This window comes from Dama dama, chromosome 9, assembly GCF_033118175.1.
Source record: "Dama dama isolate Ldn47 chromosome 9, ASM3311817v1, whole genome shotgun sequence".
In the NCBI taxonomy this organism is placed as follows: Eukaryota; Metazoa; Chordata; class Mammalia; order Artiodactyla; family Cervidae; genus Dama; species Dama dama.
Genome location: NC_083689.1, coordinates 59,570,904 through 59,598,113, shown reverse-complemented (window position 1 = coordinate 59,598,113; position 27,210 = coordinate 59,570,904). Strand labels below are relative to the sequence as shown.

General features: G+C 41.7%; 1 protein-coding gene across 1 annotated transcript; it reads left to right on the top strand.

Annotated features, from left to right (window-relative positions):
• Positions 1–3,619: 3,619 nt before the first annotated feature.
• Positions 3,620–25,934, top strand: PLAC8L1 (PLAC8 like 1). The gene is made up of 4 exons (XM_061149439.1): positions 3,620–3,744; positions 12,813–12,949; positions 24,218–24,354; positions 25,618–25,934. The coding sequence occupies exons 1-4, from the start codon at positions 3,620–3,622 to the stop codon at positions 25,756–25,758; spliced, it is 540 nt and encodes a 179-aa protein (XP_061005422.1). The 3' UTR covers positions 25,759–25,934.
• Positions 25,935–27,210: the final 1,276 nt, after the last annotated feature.

Below are 27,210 nucleotides of genomic sequence, written 5' to 3'. Positions count from 1 at the left end.
GCTCTCCTTAGAACTTAATTGGTTTTAAGGTAGGGAGGAAAAACCCTGCACACTTGAAAAACAAACAGGATAGGACATGATCCTTGCTCCTAAGTAAGGGCTTGAGGAATGTGACAAAGGAGTACTTAATGTCTTTTCACTTTGGAGAAGTAAGTGGTAGTTTGTTGTATCCCTTGTTTTCCTTATACTGGAGTTAGGTCTAGAACTGTGCTGTCCAATCATGTATCTATAGAGGACTTGAAATGTGAGTAATCTGAATTGAGCCGCGAGGTAAAAGCATAGAATACACTTCAGATTTCAAAGACTTACTGTGACAAAGAGAACATAGAATACCTCAATAACAATTTTCTTTTATGTTGATTATGTGCTGAAATAATATTTTGAATAAATTGGATTAAATAAAATATATTAATATCATTGATTTTGCTTTACTTTTTAAAAAAGGGCTACCGGGAAATTTTAAATTGCATATATGACTTGCATTTTATTTCTGTTGGACGGCATGGTCTGTAGATAATGAGGTTTAGGTTAAACATTACTTTCTGTTGTCCCACTCTTAGTGATGCTAAATTTTATAATTTCTTCAACCCTTCATTTTAAAGATACATTTTGATTTTGATCACTTGCAGAACTTTCCATTATAAAGGTATATATTTTTTAAATCACTTTCAGAATTTTTGTTGTAAAGATACATTAAAAAAAACAACAGCAACACTTTATAGAGCTTTCCATTGTAAAGATACATTTTGAGTATTTCTCCAGAGTTAAGATCGGATTTCTTTTACAAATGCAAATCTGTAGAGTGATGATTTGGCATCTTGGGAATGTCCTATTCTCAATTTTTTGTCTTGTGGTTTTATTACCCCAATCCTTTCCTGAATAAATTATGTTGGAGACTGTGAAAAATAGTGATTTTTTAATGCCAAAATATTACCAGACCAAACTTGGATTTGCTTGTCTGCTGTGCAGCAAAGCCAATTTACTGACACTGGGTGTGGTGAAGGGAAGTAAAGCATTTATTTGCGGGGTGCCAGGCAGGGTTAATGGGCTTCCCTGGTGGCTCAGATGCTAAAGAATGTGCCTGCAGTGCAGGAGACCCAGGTTCGACCCCTGAGTCGGGAGGATCCCCTGGAGAATGGACTGGCAACCCACTCCAGTATTCTTGCCTAGAGAATCCCATGGACAGAGGAGCCCGGTGGGCTACAGTTCATGGCGTCACAAAGAGTCGGACACGACCGAGTGATTAACACACAAGCAGGGATAATGAACAGGCAGCTTGTGCTCAAAAAACCGGATCTCTCTGATGGCTTTTAAGTAAGAGTTTTTAAAGACAACATTTGGGGTGAGGGTTGTAGCTCCTTCACTTTCCTCTGATTGGTTGATGGTGAAATAACAGGCTAATGTTTTGGGAATCTTAATCATCAGCTTTCTCGTTCCAGCTAGTTTCAGGTTTCTATGCTTATGGTTAGCAGATAATCACCATCTTCTACCAGGTTGGGGACGGTGGAGGAGGCGCTGCTTAGTTTCTGCAGAAAAACTCGAAGATATGCATCAGATTGCTAGGTATATCCTTTGAGGAGCTAGGGCTCTGTTTTCTCACTGAACTGTTTGCTTTTCCTTTGTTTTTGCATTCCCTCACTTCCCTAATTAGTAATTGCCTTAGTCTACTTAGTGGGAAGGCCTTCGAGACTAAAGGCATTTTCTGCAAATAAAGAACAGGGAACATGGAGGGATTTCTGTACCTGAGAGGCCCCTGCGATATCCTGCTCAATTTCAGTCCCCCCTTTTCTTTGATACTCCTTAATCCTGAGGGGAAGAGGGGCTGAACAAGAAAAAAAGGCTTTTTCATAGCGTGGTAAGTCATGAACTCAGCAAGGGAACTCTGTTTTAGGGGATTGGGTTTCAGCTGTCATTTCTTTTCCATAAATAGTTTTCATTCTTCTATAAAGAAGAACATTCTTTTTTCTTCTTTGTCTTTTTCATTTATTTTTTAGGTGAAAAAGCTGTGTGGCATTTGGATTGGTCACTTTATTCAACAAATGCTGTGTGTGCTCAATTGCTCAGTCGTGTCTGACTCTTTGCAACCCCATGAACTGCAGCCTGCCAGGCTCCTCTGTCCATGGGAATTCTCCAGGCAAGAATATTGGAATTGGTTGCCATGCCCTTCTCCAGGGAATCTTTCCAACCCAGCGATCCAAGCCCAGATCTTCCACACTGTAGGCAGACTCTTTACCAACTGAGCCATCAGGGAAGCCCTGTACAACAGATGTTTGATGAGAGAAGCTGGGACAAATGAAATTTTAAAATATGGAATTAGCTTATGTTGCTCATTCTTCAAAGGAATCTTATTCTAATCTTTCTGCAATACTAGTACTCACTTCTTAATTTCTGTTATTCTTATAACCTTGAATTTTCATAGATAGCACATTTATTCAGCAAATTATAGACTACTTATTAATATTGTTTCAGACATGTGTTAAGCACTTGAAATAGAGTGGTGAGCAACGTGGCTGTCCTTCATGTAGGATTCATCCTTACAGTTAACAAGACAATGAGAGCCACCCGGACCTAGTGAATGAAGGCAGTCATGAAGCTATATCTGAAGGATCTGATTGGGAGGGATTACATAGGCTTTTGCTAACAACCATGTTCATGTAAATGCTTTGAAGTTCAGAACCCTAAACAGTCATTCTTTATGGTTCTGATGAGAAGAATGTACAGTGTAGTTGGCTCCTGTTGTCTTTCTAGTGTAACACTGAATTGTGATTGCAGACCTTTCCCCTTAGTGTGCAATTTTCTTGAATTTTTCTTTTCTAGGAACATTTTTCTAGTGTTTCTGGTGTCCATGTCTCTGTAAGGTGTGCTTCAGAGGCTCCTAAGACTCTGAAGATGCAGAGCAGTAGGGAGGCAATCACCAGCCAAGCCCTGCCTTGTTCACTAGATTCTATTTGGGCCATGTAGGGAAGAGGCAGTACCATTCTCCTGCTGTAATCAAAGAAGTCCATGGAAGAGTAAGAGACTTCTAGAAATTGTGAAAATCCTTAGAGGCTTGGGGCAACTTAGCATAGCTTAAACTTTAGAAAACCATCTTTTATGAGGTGGTTTCAAGCATGATCTCTGGGCTTAAATACTTTCTGTCTCTGGTCTCTGCCTCTGGGACTCGTATCTTCTTGCTGAATTGGACCAGCAGCCTTGGGGATGATGATGATGAGAGGCCCCTCCCTATCGCTTCTCAGCTACAAGGCATGGCTGAAATCTGTAACCTCTGAGTCCCCTAAGGAAAGGACAAGTGATGCTTAGCTAGATAAATGTTTGCTAGAGTTATCTCTTCAAGGGATTTTTCCACCAAAGAGAAGTTTTATTTTTATTTAACTTATACTATATCTTCAGCAGGATCTCCTTTCATGTTAGTAAGATGGCCTTGCCCGCAGTTAGGTGTGTACCTGTCTTTAAAGAAATAAGATACCTGTCAGTTACACTGCTATGACCTCAGGTTCCAGAATATCAAGGCAACATTCTTTAGGTGTTTCATTTTGGATTGAACCTAAGTTTAGAATCAGTCAGCTTATTGTTGAAGGGAAAAAGGATATCCCAAGTGACAAGAAAATACCTATTAACTATGGATTGGTTTGGAAATTACTTCTCTAAGTTTCCTGAGGATGTTTCCTTTTTCAACACACATGCACCTCTGTTTCTTTCACTCATATCATCTGAAGATGAACAACATTTTATCTCCAACTTAAGGTAAGAAGTAGGGTGATTTTACCCCCAGCTTTCGCTATTTGGTTGGAATATCAAATCAATCTCTTCTTATAAGGAGCCAGGAAAAAGAAAACTGGGCTCAGGAAGAAAGTAGCCTCTATCATTTCCCATGTGTACTTGAAAGGGGGGCAACTGACTAGTTCTTCCTGGCCTTGCTTGGCTGGTGAAAGAAGAGCTGACTTGGATGAAAGGGTGTCTGTATATTCTTAACTGAAAATGATGAGCCCTGATCAAGTGAAACTTTATTTCTGGTGGCTGCCAGTAATTTCCACCCTTTTGAAATCAAAACTCAAGAGTCTTGACTTCAGTTAAGAGTTTGAAATAATCAAGGAGGCCTCAGTGGAAGGCAGAATAAATTCTTAGTGCTGCAAGTCTCAATAAGGAAGATGGTGACATGACCACCACCACCATCCCCTCCCGCCTCCAGTCAAAGCACCAGATGTGTGGGGACATGCAGTGGGGAGTGTGTTTAGCGGCCCAAAGAGGTGAAGGTTAGAGTGAGGGTGAAATGGGGAAAGTCTGCGTATGTCATCCAGCTCTCTTCACTCACTTATTAGCAGCTGATAACGAGAATGACTGGAGTCAGCCTCCTGCCTTTCACCAGTTGAAGCCCTCTCTGCTTTCCCTTTTGGAGACCAACCCTCTTGGTCTGCCCGGGACTGTCCATCCTGGGAAAACCCTTAGGCCAGGGCAAACTGGAATGATTAGTCCCCCTGATTGAATTTTGAGGTATTTGGGTAAGACATGTGACCACTGAGAAACTGCCCCAGGTCCGCTTCCTCTGTTACTAATTTCTCAGAAAACAGTATATATGTGCAAGATCCTTAATTTAAATAATAACAGTAACTGCTATCTACTATATGCCAAGTACCTGGTGTTTAATCCTCAGCGCAACTATGTAAGTAGGATATTTTAAATCCAGTTTTATGCAAGAGGAGATCAGCGCTAAGGGCTGGGGCAGTTCGTGTTTTCCAAGGTCAAACAACTAGAATGCAGCTGAACCACATTTGACTTTAGTGTGTCTAAAACTAAGCTCTGTCCCCTTTGCACTAGTTGAAGAAGTTGCTGGACTTGATGGCAAATGGTTAGCTGCTCAGATTGAGAAGCTCTATGACCATCAGCTTTACCCACTGCTTCCAAACTCATTCCTCTTAATGGTAGTATAAGATTCTACCTATAGAATATAGAGTAATATACAGAGTTACAAGCTGTGCGTGCATGTGTGCTTAGTCATGACCAATTCTTTGCAAAACTTTGGACTGTGGCCCTCCAGGCTCCTCAGTCCATGGGATTCTCCAGGCAAGAATATTGGAGGGGATCGCCATGCCCTCCTCCAGAGGATCTCCCTGACCCAGGATCTGAACCCATGTCTCCTGTGTCTTTTGCATTAGCTGGTGGGTTCTTTACCTGCTGACCCAGGATCTGAACCCATGTCTCCTGTGTCTTTTGCATTAGCTGGCGGGTTCTTTACCTGCTGAGCCATTGTGTGTGTGTGTGTGTGTGTGTGTGTGTGTGTGTGTGCGCGCGCGCGCTCAGTCACGTCCAACTCTTTGTGACTCTATGGTCTGGCGGGTTCTTTACCTGCTGAGCCATTGTGTGTGTGTGTGTGTGTGTGTGTGTGTGTGTGTGTGTGTGCGCGCGCGCGCTCAGTCACGTCCAACTCTTTGTGACTCTATGGTCTGGCGGGTTCTTTACCTGCTGAGCCATTGTGTGTGTGTGTGTGTGTGTGTGTGTGTGTGTGTGTGCGCGCGCGCGCGCGCGCGCTCAGTCACATCCAACTCTTTGTGACTCTATGGTCTGGCGGGTTCTTTACCTGCTGAGCCATTGTGTGTGTGTGTGTGTGTGTGTGTGTGTGTGTGTGTGTGCGCGCGCGCGCGCTCAGTCACGTCCAACTCTTTGTGACTCTATGGTCTGGCGGGTTCTTTACCTGCTGAGCCATTGTGTGTGTGTGTGTGTGTGTGTGTGTGTGCGCGCGTGCGCGCTCAGTCACGTCCAACTCTTTGTGACTCTATGGTCTTTACCTGCTGAGCCATTGTGTGTGTGTGTGTGTGTGTGTGTGTGTGTGTGTGTGTGCGTGCGCGCTCAGTCACGTCCAACTCTTTGTGACTCTATGGTCTGGCGGGTTCTTTACCTGCTGAGCCATTGTGTGTGTATGTGTGTGTGTGTGCGCGCTCAGTCACGTCCAACTCTTTGTGACTCTATGGACCATAGCCCATTAGGCTCCTCTGTCCATGGGACTCTCCAGGTGGGTTGCCATGTCCTTCTCCAGGGGATCTTCCCTACCCAGGGATCTAACCCATGTCTCCTGTGTCTTTTGCATTAGCTGGCGGGTTCTTTACCTGCTGAGCCATTGTGTGTGTGTGTGTGTGTGTGTGTGTGTGTGTGTGTGTGCGCGCGCGCTCAGTCACGTCCAACTCTTTGTGACTCTATGGTCTTTACCTGCTGAGCCATTGTGTGTGTGTGTGTGTGTGTGTGTGTGTGTGTGTGCGCGCGCGCGCTCAGTCACGTCCAACTCTTTGTGACTCTATGGTCTGGCAGGTTCTTTACCTGCTGAGCCATTGTGTGTGTATGTGTGTGTGTGTGCGCGCTCAGTCACGTCCAACTCTTTGTGACTCTATGGACCATAGCCCATTAGGCTCCTCTGTCCATGGGACTCTCCAGGTGGGTTGCCATGTCCTTCTCCAGGGGATCTTCCCTACCCAGGGATCTAACCCTTGTCTCCTGTGTCTCTTCCATTGGCAGGTGGGTTCTTTACCACTAGCACCACCTAGGAAGCCCCCACTTAGCCACTGGGGAAACCCAAATTCTGTGTAGTTCAGTTCAGTTCAGTTGCTCAGTTATGTCTGACTCTTTGTGACCCCATGGACTGCAGCATGCTAGGCCTCCCTGTCCATCACCAACTCCCGGAGTTTACTCAAACTTATGTCCATTGAGTCAGTGATCAGTGATGCCATCCAACCACCTCATCCTCTGTCGTCCTCTTCTCCTCCCGTCATCAGTCTTTCCCAGCATCAGGGTCTTTTCAAATGAGTCAGTTCTTTGCATCAGATGGCCAAAGTATTGGAGTTTCAGCTTCAGCATCAGTCCTTCCAATGAATATTCAGGACTGATTTCCTTCAGGATGGGCTGGTTGGATCTCCTTGCAGTCCAAGGGACTCTCAAGAGTCTTCTCCAACACCACAGTTCAAAAGCATCAATTTTTTGGCCCTCAACTTTCTTCACAGTCCAACTCTCACATCCATACATGACTACTGGAAAAACCATAGCTTTGACTAGATGGACATTTGTTGGCAAAGTAATGTCTCCGCTTTTTAATATGCTGTCTAGGTTGGTCATAACTTTTTTTCCAAGGAGTAAGTGTCTTTTAATTTCATGGCTGCAGTCACCATCTGCAGTGATTTTGGAGCCCCCCAAAATAAAGTCTGTCACTGTTTCCACTGTTTCCCCATCTATTTGCCTTGAAGTGATGGGACTAGATGCCATGATCTTAGTTTTCTGAATGTTGAATCTTAAGCCAACTTTTTCACTTTAGTCGTGTCCAAAATCTGTGCAGGAAGCTACAATAACTACTTTAGTTTGATACCTGTAGCAGCCCCTGAATAACTATTCAATTTTTAAAGGAACTATGAAGTAACTGGCACATAGCAGATGCTCAGTTAAGGGTAGCTATGCTTCTTATTTTAATTTTGACACATGAGCTATTATATTGAACTGAAATGTTTTAGCTAATGCATTTCAATTCAAACATAAAAATGGCCAAAGATTCAGAATATCCAAGGAAAGAAAATAATACAGTTCTTGAGTTCAAAATTAAGCAAAAACATACACACAAAAACCAACTTTTTTTTCCCCCACCAAGGAAAAGCTGTCTCAGTTATTTGATTTGGAATAGAGAAGAGGCTTCCTTGCCATAATGAGGTGTTGCACGTAAAATGCTGAGATAGAAGCAGAAAATTCTCTTCTAGGGCTCCAAGCTACAAGTACATTTCTGGGGAAAATCTAATCTAGGGGCTCAGCTTTAAGAAATTCCTTTACTAAAATCATTGGAAACTCTTAGTGTAATAATGGAAGTCCCAACTTGTAGGGATCACGTTAAGAGGTAAATGCACTGGGTTGTGTGGAGGCATGTAAGAAGCTTTTAGGTTACTCTTAATAAAATCTTGATTTTTTATGTAATCAGTTCACACCTGAGAGTTGTGCCTTTACTAGAGGATGAAACACAGTTATGGTCACATAATTTATAGTCCTCAATTTGAGGAGGACTCATATAACAGATATAACTTGTTGAAGGTAAAAGAGGACAGTGAAAAGGCTGGTTTATAACTCAACATTCAAAAAACTAAGATCATGGCATCCAGTCCCATCACTTTAGGGCAAACAGAAGGGGAAAAAGTAGAAGCAGTGATGGATTTTCTTTTCTTCAGCTCCAAAATCACTGGACAGTGACTGCAGCCATGAAATTAAAAGACACTTACTCCTTTGGAAGGAAAGTTACGACAAACCTAGACAGCATGTTAAAAAGCAGAGACATTACTTTGCCAACAAAGGTCCGTCTAGTCAAAGCTATGGTTTTTCCAGTAGTCATGTACAGATGCGAGAGTTGGACCATAAAGAAGGCTGAAGGCTGAAGAACTGATGTTTTTGAACTGTGATATTGGAGAAGACTCTTGAGAATCCCTTGGATTGCAAGGAGATTAAACCAGTCAATCCTAAAGGAAATCAGTCCTGAATATTCATTGGAAGGACTGATGCTGAAGCTGAAGCTCCAATACTTTGGCCACCTGATGTGAAAAGCCAACTCGTTGGAAAAGACCCTGACACTGAGAAAGACTGAAGGCAGGAGGAGAAGGGGATTACAGGATGAGATGGTTAAATAGCATCACCGACTCAATGGACATGAAATTTAAGCAAACTCTGGGAGATAGTGAAGGACAGGGAAACCTGGCATGCTGTAGTCCATGGGGTTGCAAAGAGTTGGACACGACTGAGCAACTGAACAACAATAACAATATATAACAGAAGAGATATGTGAATTCAGTTTTATGCAATTCAACAAAAGTTGTGTACCCACTAGGTTTCAAGGAGTGTGCTAGAGCCTGGGGATACAGGGAGAAAGCACAGGTGCCCCCTGACCTCAGGGAGTTCACATGGAAGCAGAGGAGATAAGATACATATAGAGGTAGTTTTTCTAGGACCAGTCTGAAGTCTTCATAGGGCCTTAGTCTGCTCAGACTCTCATAACAAAATACCACAGCCTGGGTAGCTCACAGAACAGATACTTTTCACACTTCCGGAGGCTGGAAGTCTGAAATCAGGGTGCCAGCATGGTTGTGTCCTGGTTTGCAGTCTTCTCATTGTGTTTTTACATGGCCTTTCCTCTCTTATGAGCCAATAGTCCTAATGGACCAGGATCCCACCTCTATTCCTCAAACAACCTTAATTGTCTCCTCAAAACCCTGTCTCAAAATGTGGTCACATTGGAGGCTAGCTAGGTCTTCAACATATGAATTGGGGGGGATATAATTCAGTCTATAACAATAGGCCCTAACCCACATCATAATGGATATATTAAAATGCACCCATACCAAATGTTATACCCATTATTATTATTATTATTTTGCTGCATAGTAAGGGAAAGAATTTTTATAATTCTGCTTTTGAAATTATTGGGCTCTGAGTAATTTATGATTGGCTGCTACTGCTTAGCAGTCAGTCATTCTTGGAATTTTTTTTATTTTACAAAATTAGAAAATCATCAATTGTTTTCAAATGTAATGAAATAACGTCTGAATTCCAAATTTGACCTTAATGAGATAGATACGATACTAGATTTTTATGTTTAATTGAGCATTAACTAATTTATATTTTGCAGTTTTTATATTTTGTAGCCAATATATTTTTCCAGGTCTCAAATACTTCTGTAGGCTCTTGTAAAGCTTGCTAGGCCAAATGCCTTGTCTGTAATATCAAATGGACGAAAGGGTGGGGATGTCTCTTAGCTCTGCTTCACACTCCTAGGTAGGTCACTCCTAACTTTCTTCGCTCTTCCAAACTCTGGTGTGGCATTCCCAGCTGTTGTGTCTCACTGGTACTATGTCCTGGCTGTGTTCCAAGCACCCTTGTCCCTTCCACCCTACCTCATAGTTTGTTGTCCTTGCCATCTCTGTTACATTGACATCACCATCTACCTGGTAGGAGACTCAGAAGTCATTGCAGTGATCTTCAGTCTCCCAAGTCCCCTTGTTTCAGGTTGCAAGCTGTTATCAGGATGACTACATGGGTATTGCCTGGAAACTTGGAATACCGATTTCTATGCCTCATCCCTGCAGTCCTGTGTAGTGGTCTTGGGGCTTGGGTATAATAGGGCTTGGGAATTTTTTTTTAACAAGCTAATGTGCTGTCAGGTTTGAGAAGGTGTGGACTTGGGCAGTATTGGTGGAATGAAACAAGAGATGTGGATCTTCATAACAAGAACAATGTTCCCTATATTATGATAACATGAAATCCCATTGGCTTTAATGTTCCAAATCAGAGGTTCTCAAAGGACTCCCCAGCTGTTTCCAAAATGCAACCAGAGTGTTGCCTTAAGGATGTTCAGGAGCATTCTCTCCTGGCCTCTAGTCTTTGTGTTCCAGAATAGGAAATGGAACCCACTCCAGTATTCTTGCCTGGGAAGCCCCATGAACAGAGGAGCCTGGCAGGAGTCTGTGGGGTCACAAGAGTCAGCCATGATTTAGCGACTGAGCATGCACGCCCTGTAACAACAGCCATTACAGGAAGAAATTCTGCTGTCTCTTTATTTTCTCTCAAGTATGAAGCAAGCTCTTTATTTCTTCATAACACATCAGAGACCAAGTGCAAACTCATAATGAAGCTTGCTAAAAGAGCAGAGCAAAACGGAATAACTCCTATTATGTACAGGCTCAGATGCATTTTCAGCCGCTCTACCCTGCTCTTGACCCGCCCCTTCCAAGGCCAGACAGCAGCTTATCCTTCACTCTAGTACTCATTCCAGATCTATCCCTATGGTAGGGGTTCAGGCAAAACTAACTTTCAGTCCAAGAAAGAGACGGAAATGTTTTCTCACCTTGCTGTTGAAGCCTGTCCCCTGGGCCTGGTTTTTTATTTCAGAATGATTGAGCAGAATAGCTATGCCCTTCAGGGAAAATCAAACCAAAGTTGTACTTTGTGGCTGCACTAGGACAATCATACATACAGTACTTTGGTGTCGAGATATATTCTGAAGTCCAGATTATTCACTTAAATGATACCATCTGTTTAACTTCAATAGCCTCATCCAGATTTAGATGTATGTACGCTTAGTCTAATTCTTTATTTGTCTTTTTAATAAAGGTTCAAAATCCTTGCAGTATAGCCTTACTCATGGTCACTTTGTTACACATGCTCTGGGCACAGTAAATGAATTATGTGTCCGTCAGTTGATGTAATAACTGTATATGGTAGTTTTTTCTTTTTAAATTTGAACAAACAGAAAGCAGAGAGGTTAAGCAGCTTAACCAAGGTCAAGCTTCCAGGAAAGGGCACACTGAGGTTTGAACTGAGGCCCCTTGGTTCCAAATCTGTGAATCTAACTACTATGAAACAAGGAGAAGTGCTGAGGTAGTAGCCTGAATATTGAATTTGAGTAATGGGACTTGGAAGAGTAATGCCATTAATTTAGTTCAGCTCAGTCATTCAGTCGTGTCTGACTCTTTGCGACCCCATGAATCTCAGCGCAACAGGCCTCCCTGTCCATCACCAACTCCTGGAGTCTACTCAAAGTCATGTCCATCGAGTTGGTGAGGCCATCCAGCCATCTCATCCTCTGTCGTCCCCTTCTCCTCCTGCCCTCAATCTTTCCCAGCATGAGGGTCTTTTCAAATGAGTCAGCTCTTCACATCAGGTGACCAAAGTATTGGGAGTTTCAGCTTCAACACCCAGGACTGATCTCTCATAGGATGGACTGGTTGGCTCTCCTTGCAGTCCAAGGGACTCTCAAGAGTCTTCTCCAACACCACAGTTCAAAAGCATCAATTTTTTGGCCCTCAACTTTCTTCACAGTCCAACTCTCACATCCATACATGGCCACTGGAAAAACCATAGCCTTGACTAGATGGACCTTTGTTGGCAAAGTAATGTCTCTGCTTTTTAATATGCAGCCTAGGTTGGTCATAACTTTCCTTCCAAGGAATAAGTGTCTTTTAATTTCATGGCTGCAGTCACCGTCTGCAGTGATTTTGGAGCCCCCCAAAATAAAGTCTGACACTGTTTCTACTGTTTCCCCATCTATTTGCCATGAAGTGATGGAACCAGATGCCATGATCTTAGTTTTCTGAATGTTGAGCTTTAAGCCAACTTTTTCACTCTCCTCTTTAACTTTCATCAAGAGGCTTTTTAGTTCCTCTTCACTTTCTTCCGTAAGGGTGGTGTCATCTACATATCTGAGGTTATTGATATTTCTCCCAGCAATCTTGATTCCAGCCTGTGTTTCTTCCAGCCCAGCGTTTCTCATGATGTACTCTGCAGATAAGTTAAATAAGCAGGGTGACAATATACAGCTTTAACATACTCCTTTTCCTATTTGGAACCCGTCTGTTGTTCCATGTCCAGTTCTAACTGTTGCTTCCTGACCTGCGTATAGGTTTCTCAAGAGGCAGGCCAGGTGGTCTGGTATTCCCATCTCTTTCAGAATTTTCCACAGTTTATTGTGATCCACACAGTCGAAGGCTTTGGCATAGCCAATAAAGCAGAAATAGATGTTTTTCTGGAACTCTCTTGCTTTTTTGATGATCCAGCGGATGTTGGCAATTTGATCTCTGGTTCCTCTGCCTTTTCTAAAACCAGCTTGAGCATCTATGGGGGAAAAACTCGGAAGAGGTGGTGTGATGGAGGAGGAGGGAGGGAGGTGGTAAGGTCAGCTTGGGCTCTGGAACAAGAGCCACTGGGCATCATTGGGTCTTTGTCTCTCTATCACTGTGTCCTGGCTTGAGGATTATCTTTCTGAATCATCTTCTTTGTTTCCAAGTTAATCACCATCCTTGACTCTCTAGGAGCCGTGCACCAGCCCAGGCTGTGGTGAGGCAGCCTGTCCGGGGAGCCAGCGGCAGGACGGCAATCACAGCCATTGTGCGGACTGGTGGGGACTGGAGCACCGGCCTCTTCAGTGTCTGCAGAGATAAGAGGATCTGTATGTTTTTTCTCTTCCTTTAAGTTCTTTACTATTTTCTTTCCTGAGACACCAGTGGGTAGAAAAACTATGTCAGGTGCAAGGACAGAAATTAAATGGTTTCAGACTAGTTGAACTAATATTCTAGTGACTCCAATATACTCCTTGGCAGGAAGGATTTTGTTTTCAGTTATGTGGATGTTTTGAAAGAGTAAGTGGTGACTTAAATTTTTTTTTTAAATGACGAAATCCACTGTAAACAAAGATGCACAAAATGGGCTCCCTTGTCTGCAGCTGATGGAACATAAATTATTACAGGTTTCTTGGTGAATGGCTCGTAATGCCTGTAAAAATGACCTCAAGTGTGATGTAGCCTTTGACCTAGTAATTACATTTTTAGCCATTTAGTCTAAGGAAACAAATCACATGCAAGGTTTTAGCAGCATCATTAAAATTGGCAGCACTGGTTATTGTAGCAACAATCTAGAACAAACTAAGTGTTCAGTGGGGGCTTCCATACCATGGATTATTATACAGCCATGAAAAGTCATAAGTATCACAGAATGATACTTACTGAGATGGAAAAATTTTGGGATACATTTTTAAGTTAAAGAATCAGATTGTAAAACCACACACATTAGACATTATTTGGGGGAGGATATTTAGAGAAATATCTGGAAGGATACAAATACAAATGCTTACAGCAGTTGTCTCCAGATGGTATGCTAATGAATAATTTTTCTTTTCGCTTATTTCTAGTATTTCTGTGAGGAAAGTGTATTACTCTTATAACAGTAAGACCAATCATAAAAAGAAGCTCCCTTTGTTGACTGAAATCTTTTCAGATGCTGGTTTAGCTGTGAAGAAGTATCAGCAATACTGTCCTCTACTGCATGATTTTCTCCTGGGTTAAAGCTCAAAGCAGATGGATTCTATTTTTTTTTTTAGACCCCACGGGCCGTAGCCCACCAGGCTCCTCTGTCCACGGGATTTTCCAGGCAGCAATACTGGAGTGGGTTGCCATTTCCTCCTCCATTGATTCTATTTTTACCTTAGGACATTCTGACTGGTCTCTGGTACCGCCTGTCAGTATCCTTTCCCAGGACTTGATGCTCTTGCCCTAAGGAGTAACTTAGTCACAGAATCTTCTTTTTGCCAGGGAGTGGTTTCCTTTCTGATGGATGAGGGCTAGTCTCTTAAATTCAATAGACTTTAATATTTTCAAAGAATATGTCTTCCCATCCTGTAGAGGCTCTGGCAAGATGTGAATTTGTCCTAAAGCCTCACAGGATGGATCAACCAGAGACCTCTGAGCCATTATCCAATCCAAGGCTTATTTAGCTGGGTCTTGCTGAGTCAAAAGCTCTAAACCATTTTTGGTGTTCTGATCATCCACGCCTGAGCCTTCACTGTTTGCCTGGGCCTCACAGACAAGAGACCTCCCAGCGCTAAAACATAACTTCTGTCGCTGTCCCTTTGACCATCTGACCCTGAGCCCAGCAGATTTCTTCCTGCCACTGCTACCCATGTGAACTCCTGACCAGACAATTATGGCAATTCTTTTCTGATTCTCTCAGGATTCTTCCTGGTTCTTGTCCACACTCTCTGACCTTGGTTGTTACTCAGTATTGTAGTACAGAGAAGGCAGAATAACCATAGGGAGATACAGAGACCTTACCCCAATTTGGGAACTGGACGATTTTCCTTTCATAGCCTGTAGCTGGTGATTGGGAGTTGGAGTATCAATGCATTTCCAAGTAGAGCAAAACTTGATATATAATGTAGTGGCTAGGAGAACATATTTGTGTTGGGTATAGTCCTCGCCTTAATCTTAACTCTTAACTTAAATCTTAACTCTTAACTTAATCTTAACTCTGCCTCTTACTGGCAATTTGACCTTGAACAAACTCTCAGAGTTTTCATTTTTCCACCTCTAAAATGAGGGTAAATAAAGGTGCCCACCTTAAAGACTGTCAAGGTTAAAGCAAATAATGCATAGAACCCACTCAAGAACACTGGTCTGGAACATAACTGGATCAGAGTCTTTCTTGGTTGCCTACTGTATTGGGTTAAACACTGTCCCCTCAAAATTCCTGTCCACCTATAGGCTCTGCATGTGGCCTTATTTAGAAACAGTCTTGCATTGTTGTCAAGTTAATAAGAGGTTATGCTAGATTAGGGTGGGCTCTAATCCAATGACTGGCATTCTTAAGGAAATTTGGACAGACACACAGCAAAGATTGCCATGTGAAGACAGGCACAGATTAAATAATGCATCTATAAGCCAGAGACTGTCAAGGATTGCCAGCAACCACCAAAAGTTTGGAGACAAGAATGGAAAAGACTTTCCCCTAGAGCTTCCAGAGGACCAACTCTGCCAATACATTGACTTCAGACTTCTAGCCTCCAGAATTCTCCAGTGAGAGAATACTTTCTATTGTTTTGAGATGTCCAGTCTGCGGTATTTTTTTATGGCAGCCCTAGAAAATTAAAACTGAAGCAAACATTGAATTTCATTAGGCGGCTGTGGGGGGCAGTTCACAAAATCAGGAAATAAACAAAAACCTGCGCTTACAAGGGACAAGATGCATTATCAGGAGATAGTTGACAAACTGGTGAATTCCAAACATTTTAATCCTTATGCTTTCCTGTCTGGGAATTACTCTGTCAGCAACGGAGCCCGTTTTGCCTAGCCTAAATCATGCCTGCTGCTTGACCAGCCCAGGGCATTTTGAGTGACAGTTCTCCCACTACGGCTGGCAATAGTGAAGGGGTATTTTCCTAAATTCACTACTGGGGTGTGTAACCTTGAACACCCCACTGCAATAATACACAGTAATGACCTTAGTAATCTCAGGTATTAATATTGTTATTATAAATTTTTATCTTCCAGCTTGTTGAGAGCAAAGAGTAGAATCAGGAGACTTAGACTAGCTGCTGCCTAATTCCAAGAATACTTAAAAAAAAGTTGATCGAAGAAAGGATGGTTCCCCACCCCCTCCGCCTTAAACCCTGCACACTGGGTCTTCTGGGTCCCTGCTTGTCCATTTGAGAGCCTATTCTAGGGCCACGGAGGAAGGAAGGACATGTGAAGAATACAGTATTCTTTACAGTTGGATGTGACCTGCACAGGAGAGGCCATGGATATTATAGTACCAGGTGATCACAAATGTTCTGTGTCCTAACTGATCTTCCCTGGATGGGCCTCTGCTTCGTGACTGCTCATAGAGTCTCCAAGCTCATTGTCTCACCAGAAACTTTAAAGGCAGTATGACCTTATACACTGGCTGTCTGCTCTACAGTTCCCAGGACGCAGCTGGAGCACTAGTGCCATGAGTGGTGGATTTTTTCCCTTCTTTGTTTAAAAGGTCTACTTCAACCACAAAGTTTTATTTCAAGCAAATCACTATGACAGTAGTTGTGGCAAACTTGGAAACAAAAGGGAGATCTTCTTTCCATGACTTTGTTTCACATCAGGTTCCCATCCTGGGAACCATTTTTTGCATTAAATGTTGAGAATGACTGCTACAATTTGTCATCCATTAAGCAAAGGGTACATTATGAGCAGTGATGATTTCCAGTTATTTTTGACATTTTGATTCTTCATTTAATTGCGATTCTATTTTTTAAACTGCCTCCCTCTTCCCACCTCAGCTCTTTCATCTGAATTCACACTGCACAGGGATTAGAAATAGGTGCTTCTATGTCCTTTGAAGACGAGGCTTCTGAAAGCTCAGATGAGAAGATGAAGCCAAGATGAAATAAGTGGCTGCGAAATGGCTTCATGGGTGAAAGGCTGGCCGCTCCAGCTGGGGATGTTTGTGATGTTGTCTCAGAGGAGGTTGATGTGGAAGGTGTAATCAACCTGGGTTTATAATTCAGCCAGTATTTACCTATGTATAGTCATGTGATAGGTGTTGCAGACATAATAGTGAATAAGACAGAGATGGTTTCTGAGAAGAGATAGGCAATAAGCAAATAGACAAAATAATTGCAGTGGTGCTAAATGCCATGGAGGAAATAAACAGGGTGTTCTGAAAGGAAATTATAGGGGGTAAGTAAAGGATGGCATCTCTGGGGAACTGACTTAAGCTGATTCCTGAAAGACGGGAAACAGCCAGCCACTAAAACCACCTTCCCTGTGGAGGCACCACCAGTGTCAGGCAGCAAAGAGCTTTGTGTGGACGAGGAATCATCAGATGCCCAAGGTGGGGAGGGGGAAGCAGGCCAGGAATTTCTCTTTGGTTTTCATGAAAAGGCCCCAGGCTGGGAGTCACATCCCTGAACTGTATTTTGGGTACACTGTATACCATCTGCAAGCAGTGACAACTGGTCATGCTCACTGGTCTTGCCCAGTAGAGATCTGACTAACAGGAGGCACTTATGAATATCTCCTGAACGACAGACACATCAGTGAATGAATTTTAACCTGTATTCTCACTTGCTTCCTTCTTTCCTGCACTTCACTGAAACAATCATACAAACAGAGTCAGGAGGGATATTGAGGTCACCTGGTCTGGGCCCTCAGCAGCTTGTCTAAATTCTTCCTACAGGAGGCGTGGCAAGGACCTGACAGCCTTGGCTTTCTGAACATTTCTGGGGAGGAGGGCTCCTCTCCCTCGGAGCCAGCTCAGTGCTTAAAAAAAATGATTTTGAATAGATTACCAGGCACATGGTACAAAATTCAAAAGTACCTGTCCCTTTAGTATATGAAGAACAGGAAGTCCATCCCTGTTCTCCCGTGCTGCCCAGTTCTCCCAGAGCCCATCACTCTTGCCTGAGCCCCAGTGTAGTCTGTAAAGATATACCATTTTAATGAAGATAGATTACTTTTTTATTAGAAAAGTATCATATAATCATGGGAATAAAGAAAAATATAAAAGGTTATAAAAGAAGAAAGCCGTACCCTATAATTCCAGCCATCGGAGATAAACATTGTTAATATTTCAGTATCTATCCTTCCAGATTTTTTCTGTATATGTGGTATATATAATTGATGCAAATAATGGAATTATAAACACACAATTCTGCATCTTTATTTTGTTTTAATTTAACAATATAGGTGATCAGACCCTATCAGCTCTTCTGGAGCTAATATTTTAAATGGCTGCATAGATTCCATTGTATGAATGTACCATAATTCATGTATTCTTATAAGCAGACCTTTTTGTGGTTTCCAGATGTTTTGCTGTTCAAACCAGCGCCCTGTGAGTGTACTCGTGTAGGTGCCATTTGGTACGTGTGTCCGTTGATCTGTGGGTAATTGCTGAGGAGATAGTAATTGCTGACCTGCTGGTCAGGTAGCATGTCCCATTTTACATCTCGACTGAAGTTGCCAAACAGCTCTCCATTTAGAAGTTGCACTAATTTACACTCCCACCCACCTCAATGTATGAGCATGCTCTACTCCTTTTTTAAGAATCTTTTTTTGTTAGGTGATTCTGCCTTAACTGATCTGAAATGTGCCTCGCTGCAGTTTCCACCCACCTTTCCTGCTTCTGCTCCCTGGGGCTCCACATGGTTCTGTGTGGTTCCTTTTTATCTTGACTCCCCCTGTGAATTAGAGGGATGAATAGTGAGCCACATTCCATGCTTGAGGGTGGAGTTCATGTCAGAGAACAGGCCAGGAATATTTAGGCTGTGGAAGCTGACATAACCACCAGGCCTTTGAGTGTAAGAGGAAGAGGCTGAATTTATGGCTTGGATCTTTCTTGACCCCTGAGTTTCTTTTACAAAGAAAAAAAATATACATATCTATATCTATATGTATGTGGTAACCCACTCCAGTACTCTTGCCTGGAAAATCCCATGGATGGAGGAGTGTGGGAGGCTACAGTCCATGGGGTCGCAAAGAGTCAGACACGACTGAGCGACTTCACTTCACTTCACTTCATTGGAATATATAGGAGAAGGCAATGGCAACCCACTCCAGTGTTCTTGCCTGGAGAATCCCAGGGACGGTGGAGCCTGGTGGGCTGCCATCTATGGGGTCGCACAGAATTGGACACAACTGAAGCGACTTAGCAGCAGCAGCATTGGAATATATATGTGTGTGTGTTTGTATATATATACACACATATACTTGCATATACAAATAACACATGAATATGCTTATTTCATTTAAAAATGGAACATTACAGAAAACAGAACCATGTCACTCTTTTTCATTTACATATATATTAGTAATATATACTACTGCTTTGTAGCTCTTTAAACAAAGCATAAATGGTATTATGCTATAATATTATTATGCAGTTTGATTTTTTTTTAACTCAAAATATATCTTAGAGATTTATCCCTGTTGTTACTTAATTTATTTTTTACTGCATTCTTAATCATTCCCTAGTATGATTTACACCATCATGGTTTATTTACGCTTTCGTTTATCAATGTACACTTGTTTTAAATTTTAAGTCACAAATAATGCAGCACTGGATATCCTTGTACCTGCCTCTTTGTGTGCATGTGTAAGCATTACTCTTATTTGTGGAATTATTGGATCCCAGAGTATTTAAAAATTTTACTTGATTCAGCCAAGTTGCTTTTGAAAGTGACTGTGCCAATTTCCACTCCCATCTGTCTGGGGAGTACCTATTTCTCTATGGTGTCCCACAACATTTGATATTAAAAAATTAAGAAAAATTCAGCATTCTTATTGGTAATAAATGGTTTCTGATTGTCAATATGCAACTCCCTGATTACTAATGATGTTGAACAACTTTTCATGTTTGTTATTGGCCATTTGTGTTTCTTGTTTAGTGAATTACCTATTCGTGTCTTATGTTCATTTTCTTCTTTTGTTTAGTCCTTTATACGTAGGTTTTCTGTATATTCTGGATACTAAACCTTGGTCTGTGATATAGGTAGCAGAATTTCCTCTGCGAGTCTCCTTCAGACAAAGGATTCCATCATCCTGCCCTGAGCAAGGATCTTTCATTTCCTAAAGAAGCTGCGTGATTTCAGCCTGTCCTACAGAAATAAATACCAAGTGGTGGTAGTGAGGGCACTGTCTTGGAACACACAACTCCACAGTTGTTTACTAGATAAATACATAAAACGTGAGAACATATGGCATATGTGTTATGTGTAGTTGTTGAGACTTTGGAGTCAGACTTATTTGAGTTCAAACGTGGCCTCTGCGCTTTCCTAATAAATGTATGAACTTGGGCAAATAGCTTAAATCCTCTGGGCTTTAGATTGCTCATCTTTAAAATGGGCCTAGTAAGAGTAAATTTTATAGGATTGTTGTAAGAATTAAGTGAGTTATTAGATGCAAAGTACTTTTAGCAGGGCTTGGCACATGGTAAAATCTGTATAATTACCAGCTATTATGTAATAAAACTTTGGCTTTTATAGTGCTTTGTTTTTATTATATCTGGCTTCTGTCCCAAGGTAATTGAATTTTGGGTGTGTTTCCTCAGTATCTGTTACTGCCTCATAATGAACACTAAGATAACGTGGCTATACAATGGGAAGGCTTAAAAATAAAATTAACAGCATGTGTTATTTAAAAAGACATATGAGTCATAAAAATAAGGTACAAGAATTCCAGTGCACAAAACAACATCTTTACAAAAGGCTTATGAAGGATGGTGGGCATTTCTTTGTCAGTTAAAGTGGTATGGCGCAGGCAATTGTATAAACACAATTTATTACTCATTTAGCTTGCCAGCTTTATAATTATGCAACTTTGATTAATTTTTTCTTTGCAGAGATACACACTACTGTATTTTGTAATTCATGCATAAAATGAGTTTTGGTTGACTTCTATGTACCATGATTTCAAAGTTCCCTAAATCAGGGCTACATACCATAGTACCACTCTGAACTCACATTAAGTTCATGGGCCACTTGCTATCATCTGACCTGTTCGTACCAGTTGTCAGTGCTGTGTGGGGCCTGCTGATCTCGCTAGGAGTAATGATTTTTTAAATGTGGGATGAAACATCCTAGACTTAATCAAGGCTGACTTTAGTGTTTGCTTTGGGCCAAGTGATGACTGCAATACGTAATCTAGAGATTATCTCAAGATTCCTGATGAAAGAGAGGAAATAGACCTTCTGTTCCTGGAAGGTAGGCTGCTCCTTGTCCTCCTCCCACCCCAGCGCCTTGCCCTTTGTGCACATGTGCTCCCTCACCCCTTACATGAAATGGAAGAAGTCCAGAATTCAGGCACATCCCCTGGAGGTTCTAAGATAAAACAGCATTCCTAGATTTCTGCTTCTTTGTTACTGAAACTGGGAGTGGGACTCTGTACTCCTGACTGTTGAAGAGGGAGGGAGGGATGAGGAGTCAGAGACTGGTCTTTGACAGGGTATTCTTCTTTTTAAAAAATTTGTTTATTTTAATTGGAGGCTAATTACTTTACAATATTGTAGTGGTTTTTGCCATACATTGACATGAATCAGCCATGAATTTACATGTGTTCCCCATCCTGAACCCCCCTCCCATCTTCCTCCCCATCCCATCCCTCTGGGTCATCCCAATGCACCAGCCCTGAGCATCCTGTCTCATGCATCGGACCTGGACTGACGATCTATTTCACATATGATAATATACATGTTTTAATGCTATTCTCTCAGATCACCCCACCCTCGCCTTCTCCCAGAGTCCAAAAGACTGTTCTATACATCTATGTCTCTTTTGCTGCCTCACATATAGGGTTATCGTTACCATCTTTCTAAATTCCATATATATGCGTTAGTATACTGTATTGGTGTTTTTCTTTCTGGCTTACTTCACTTTGTATAATAGGCTCCAGTTTCATCCACCCCATTAGAACTGATTCAAATGTGTTCTTTTTAATGGCTGAATAATATTCCATTGTGTATATGTACCACAGGATTCTTATCCATTCGTCTGCTGATGGGCACTAGGTTGCTTCCATGTCTTGGCTATTATAAACAGTGCTGTGATGAACACTGGGGTACACGTGTCTCTTTCAATTCTGGATTCCTTGGTGTGTATGCCCAGCAGTGGGATTGCTGGATCATATGGCAGTTCTATTTAAAGTTTCTTAAGGAATCTCCACACTGTTCTCCATAGTGGCTTTAGTTTGCATTCCCACCAACAGTGTAATAAGGTTCCCTTTTCTCCACACCCTCTCCAGCATTTATTGTTTGTAGACGTTTAGATAGCAGCCATTCTGACTGTAGTGAGATGGTACCTCATTGTGGTTTTGATTTGCATTTCTCTGATAATGAGTGATGTTGAGCATCTTTTCATGTGTTTGTTAGCCATCTGTATGTCTTTTTTTTTTTTTTTTTTTTGTATGTCTTCTTTGGAGAAATGTCTATTTAGTTCTTTGGCCCATTTTTTGATTGGGTTGTTCATTTTTCTGGAATTGAGCTGTAAGAGTTGCTTGTATATTTTTTAGATTAATTCTTTGTCCATTGCTTCATTTGCTATTATTTTCTCCCATTCTTAAGTCTGTCTTTTCACCTTGCTTATAGTTTCCTTCATTGTGCAAAAGCTTTTAAGTTTAATTAGGTCCCATTTGTTAATTTTTGCTTTTATTCCCATTGCTCTTGGAGGTGGGTCATAGAGGATCCTGCTGTGATTTATGTCAGAGTGTTTTGCCTATGTTTTCCTCTAGGAGTTTTATAGTTTCTAGTCTTAGGTTTAGATCTTTAATCCATTTTGAATTTATTTTTGTGTATGGTGTTAGAAAGTGTTCTAGTTTCATTCTTTTACAAGTGGTTGACCAGTTTTCCCAGCACCACTTATTAAAGAGGTTGTCTTTTCTCCATTGTATATTCTTGCCTCTTTTGTCACAGATAAGGTGTCCATAGGTGCGTGGATTTCTCTGAGCTTTCTATTTTGTTCCATTGATCTGTATTTCTGTCTTTGTGCCAGTACCATACTGTCTTGATGACTGTAGTTTTGTAGTATAGCCTGAAGTCAGGCAGGTTGAAAATGGAATTATCAGTTAGAAAATGGATATATGATTTATAGCACATTTATACATTGGAATTACTACTCAACAATAAAAAGAACAAAGTATAGATGCCTATAACAACATAGATGAATCTCAAGAAACATGAGGTTGAACAACAGACAGTTATGAAACTAAACATGATCCACTTATATGAAGTTCTCAAAGAGGTAAAACCCCTCAATGGTAATAGAAGTCAGAATAGTGATCATGTCTGGAGTGGGGTGGGAGGACTGGGATCACCCAGGAGGGGGCCCAAGGGAGCTCTCTGGGGTGAGTGTTCTACACGTTTGGGTACTTTGGTGAATGTGATTGTCACAACTCATTCAACTCAATGTTTATGATCTGTGGATTTTCTTGTATATAAATTATGCCTCAATTACATATTTATTGAATACATTTTTAAAGGTTATGGTTAAATTTTTTTTTTTTTTTTGCTCTTTCACAGTTCAGATTACTTGTATTCATCAATGTTGTCATCTCTTGCAATGATGTTAACATCTTAATCATTTACCAGGGGTTTATAACCTGCGGTCCAATGATAGCTTTCAATGGATCCTTGAACCCTGTGAAACTGAATGCACAATTTTGCTTTTCTGTGTGCATGTATTTTTCTTTTCCCTTAAAAGTTCATAGCTATCACCATATACTTAAAAGGGTCCATGACCCCAAAATGTATTTGAAACAGAACCTCTGTGTTAATGGTTCATGCAGGATGTGTAGGGAATGGTATCAGTAAGTTAAAGATGAATGAATGAATAAATGATCAACTGTTTCCAGTACATGTTTGAGGAACCAAGCCTCTGCTAGTTTACAGATTAAAACTGGTAGGTGTCAGTGACTCCATGAAACTGCAAACATTAGAGAAACCTTCAGGCCTGAGAAATAGAGTAAAGTCCTGATAAGAATAGCAGGCAGAATCAGTGTATCATAAAAGAGCTTTCAATCACATATATAAAAAAGACGCCTGCTATTCAAAAGTATTATATACTGTGTCTATTTTAAATATTGAAATTAGATAGATGAACATAATAGAAGCAACACATGTTTCAACTATAAAAATTATTTAATGCTTTTCTCTTGACAGTAAAAACAATTAGTAGTGAATGTTAGCAGAATTGTGGCAGACTCAGCTTCGCCAGTGTTTAACAAAAGAAGACAATTTTGATGTGGCTCAGTTATGGCAATTTTCATACACTGAGTTTTGAGAATTGGTTATTCATCCTCAATCCCTGATTGTAGGGAGACAAAGCAGCATTAAATTGATGGCATAGGGTTGTAAATGCTCTTTGAGATGTGAAGTGGCTCCAAGCACCTCTGAGAACCTTGACTTGCTTTTATGTGATTATTGACAGGTTTCTGTGGTCTCTTTTGTCCCATGTGTCTTGAGTGTGACATCGCCAGGCATTATGGAGAGTGTTTTTGTTGGCCACTGTTACCTGGGTCCACCTTTGCACTGAGAATTGGCACCAGAGAGAGACATAAAATACGGGTAAGTGTGTTTGGATGTATATGTATATGAGAACCTGGATGGATGCCTTTCAAACCTGTGATTATTTTTATAAATGAGGTGTGGGTGAGGATATTAGAAACACCATACATAGTGGAAGGCTTTGGGAAAGGAAAGGGAAGAAATTTCTGATTTCACTTGTTACTAGGATGTATATTAAACCAAAATGCCACATTTTGGAGGGTATTTCCAAGGGAGACCTATTATAATTAGATTGTTGGCCAATGAGCCACTTCTGTTTCTCTCTTATTACATCAAGAGAAGACAGTTGTTGTTGTTTAGTCACCCAGTTGTGTCTGACTCTTTGTGACCCCATGGACTGCAGCATGCCAGGCCTCTCTGATCCTCACCATCTCCCAAAGTGTGCCCAAGTTCATGTCCATTGCATTGGTGATGCCATCCAGCCATCGCATCCTCTGTCATCTCTTCCTCCTGCCCTCAATCTTTCCAACAATGACAGGTAGACATGCACCAAATTTAAAGGATAAACTTGGGATAATCTCACTTAAAATGTAGACTCTCTGGCATACACAGAATTCACTTAGGGGATTCCCTGAGGACACTTCAAAGAACCAGACAATTTCTAGCGTGGTTGAGACTGAGATACAAGGAGAGACTGAGGACAGACAAGTCATACTGACTCAGACGTGGACAGATAAAAAGGCATCTTTTTATCTATTCTTATGAAATGATCCCTAAGATGTATATTTAGCAAAAGAATATATATATATTTAAAATGTAATGTGTACATATCTGTATATATCTGTATGCCTAGACTTAGAATTTATCTGGAAGTCTATATAAGAACTGCCCACAATGGTTTTCTCCTGACAGGTAACTGGGTGACCAGGGGGATTTACTTTTTACTTCCTCTCCCTTCTTACTATGGGAATTTTGGATCATGTATACTTATTACTCCAAATAAGTAAAGAAAATAATTAATTATAAATATTAAGTTCTAAGAGAAAAAAGAGATGTTGACAGAGGATTTTCTGTCAGTTAGACAGTGTTTTTCAAGTATGAACCCCTGAGGGCCGGTCTCTGAATTGCAAGGATTGATTAGCAGTCAAGGTGTTTGGCACCTGTAACCCCGGTGGATTTGTGTCCATGGGCAATGACTTCAGGGTGATGGTGGATCTTGGGAGCAGTGGATGGGATGGGCCATGAGGTAATACTGTGGAGGTCTCCAGGTAGCGGAGCTGAGCCTGTGTGATGGCCCCAGAACACACGCGGTTTCTCCCCTAGGGCACCCTATGTGAGGACTGGCTGGCGGTGTACTGCTGCTGGCCTTGCTCCGTCTGCCAGGTGGCCCGGGAACTCAAGGTGAGGACCTCCCAACTCTATGAAATCTATACGGCCCCTTTAACCAAAGAAACTTTTATTTGATAGAGCAAGAAAACTCCTCCTTCCTCACTTCCCCACACCCTCCTCTTAAATCCCTCTTGGTGGAGAGATTGTTCTTAAGTTTTCACTGAAGTAGTACGAAAATAAATGGTTTCCCACTACTGTGTTTACTGTTGTCCTTTCTTCACATACCCCCTGATGAAGACACTTGTCTGAAGTTGCTGTCCCAGCTCAGCCATGTTAGGCAGGTTAGAGAGGTAAGCTTTGTGCCCTCCACACCCTGCCTGGAGTTTGGAAGGTTGAATTCCACCCCCCCCCCCCCCACCCCATCTTCCCCTTTCACAAGGGATGTCTGGGAAGCTGGAAGAATTGTTAAATGGCTTTCTTGTGCTAAGCCTCTTTTCCCAAAGTATCGATGATGGGGCAGAAGATGGTTAATTTAATTTTTGTTTTATTTTCTTACTTTTAAATTTTTATTGGAGTATGGTTGATTTACAATGCTGTGTTAGTTTCAGGCGAACAGCAAAGTGAATCACATGGGACCTGGACGGGGCCCTAAACACCACTGTAATACAGGAGCACTGTCCTTCCTTTGTCCTGACTCCTTCAGTCCTGACTGCATAAAGGAGACAGCCTCAGCTTTTTGCTGACTTTGAACAACTCTCCAGAACTTATAACTCTTTAGCCCCAGACTCAAAGCCTTAGGTGGGCAGCTGTTGAGTTGTGCCCCTCCCCCAACCCCTTCCTACCAAAGATATGTTTAAGTCCTAACTCCTGGTGTATGTGAATGTGCCCTCATTTGGAAATAGTCTTGCAAATGTAATTAAGATGAGTCAGTAGGGTGGGCCCTAACCCAATATGGCTATTGTCCTTACAAGAAGGGAAGACGAGACACAGAGGTAGAGACACACAGAAAGAAGACAGCTCTGTGAAGATGGAGGCAGAGACTGGAGTGGTGCTACCACAAACCACGGAGTGCCTGGGGGTACCTGAAGGTAGGAGTTGTTGTTCAGTCGCTAAGTTGTGTCCAGCTCTTTGCCACCCCATGGACTGCAGCACGCCAGGCTTCCCTGTCCTTCACTATCTCATGGAGTTTGCTCAAACACATGTCCATCGAGTTGGTGATGCCATACAACCATCTCACCCTCTGTTGCCCCCATCTCCTCCTGTCCTCAATCTTTCCCAGCATCAGGCTCTTTTCCTATCAGTCAGCTCTTCACATCAGGTGGCCAAAGTATTGGAGCTTCAGCTTTAGCTTCAGCTGGGAGAGGCAAAGGAATGTCTTCTCCTAGAGGTTTCAGAGGGAGCACTGCCCAGCCAACATCTTGATTTTGGACATCCAGCCTCCAGAACTGTGAGGGGATAAATTTACGTTGTTCTAAGCCATCCAGTTTGTGGTTCTTTGTTACAGCAGCCATAGGAAACTAATCACCCACCATCTACCACGTGAGTAGAATACTCTTGTTTTTGTTAGTGTGGCAGCATAGAGCAGTG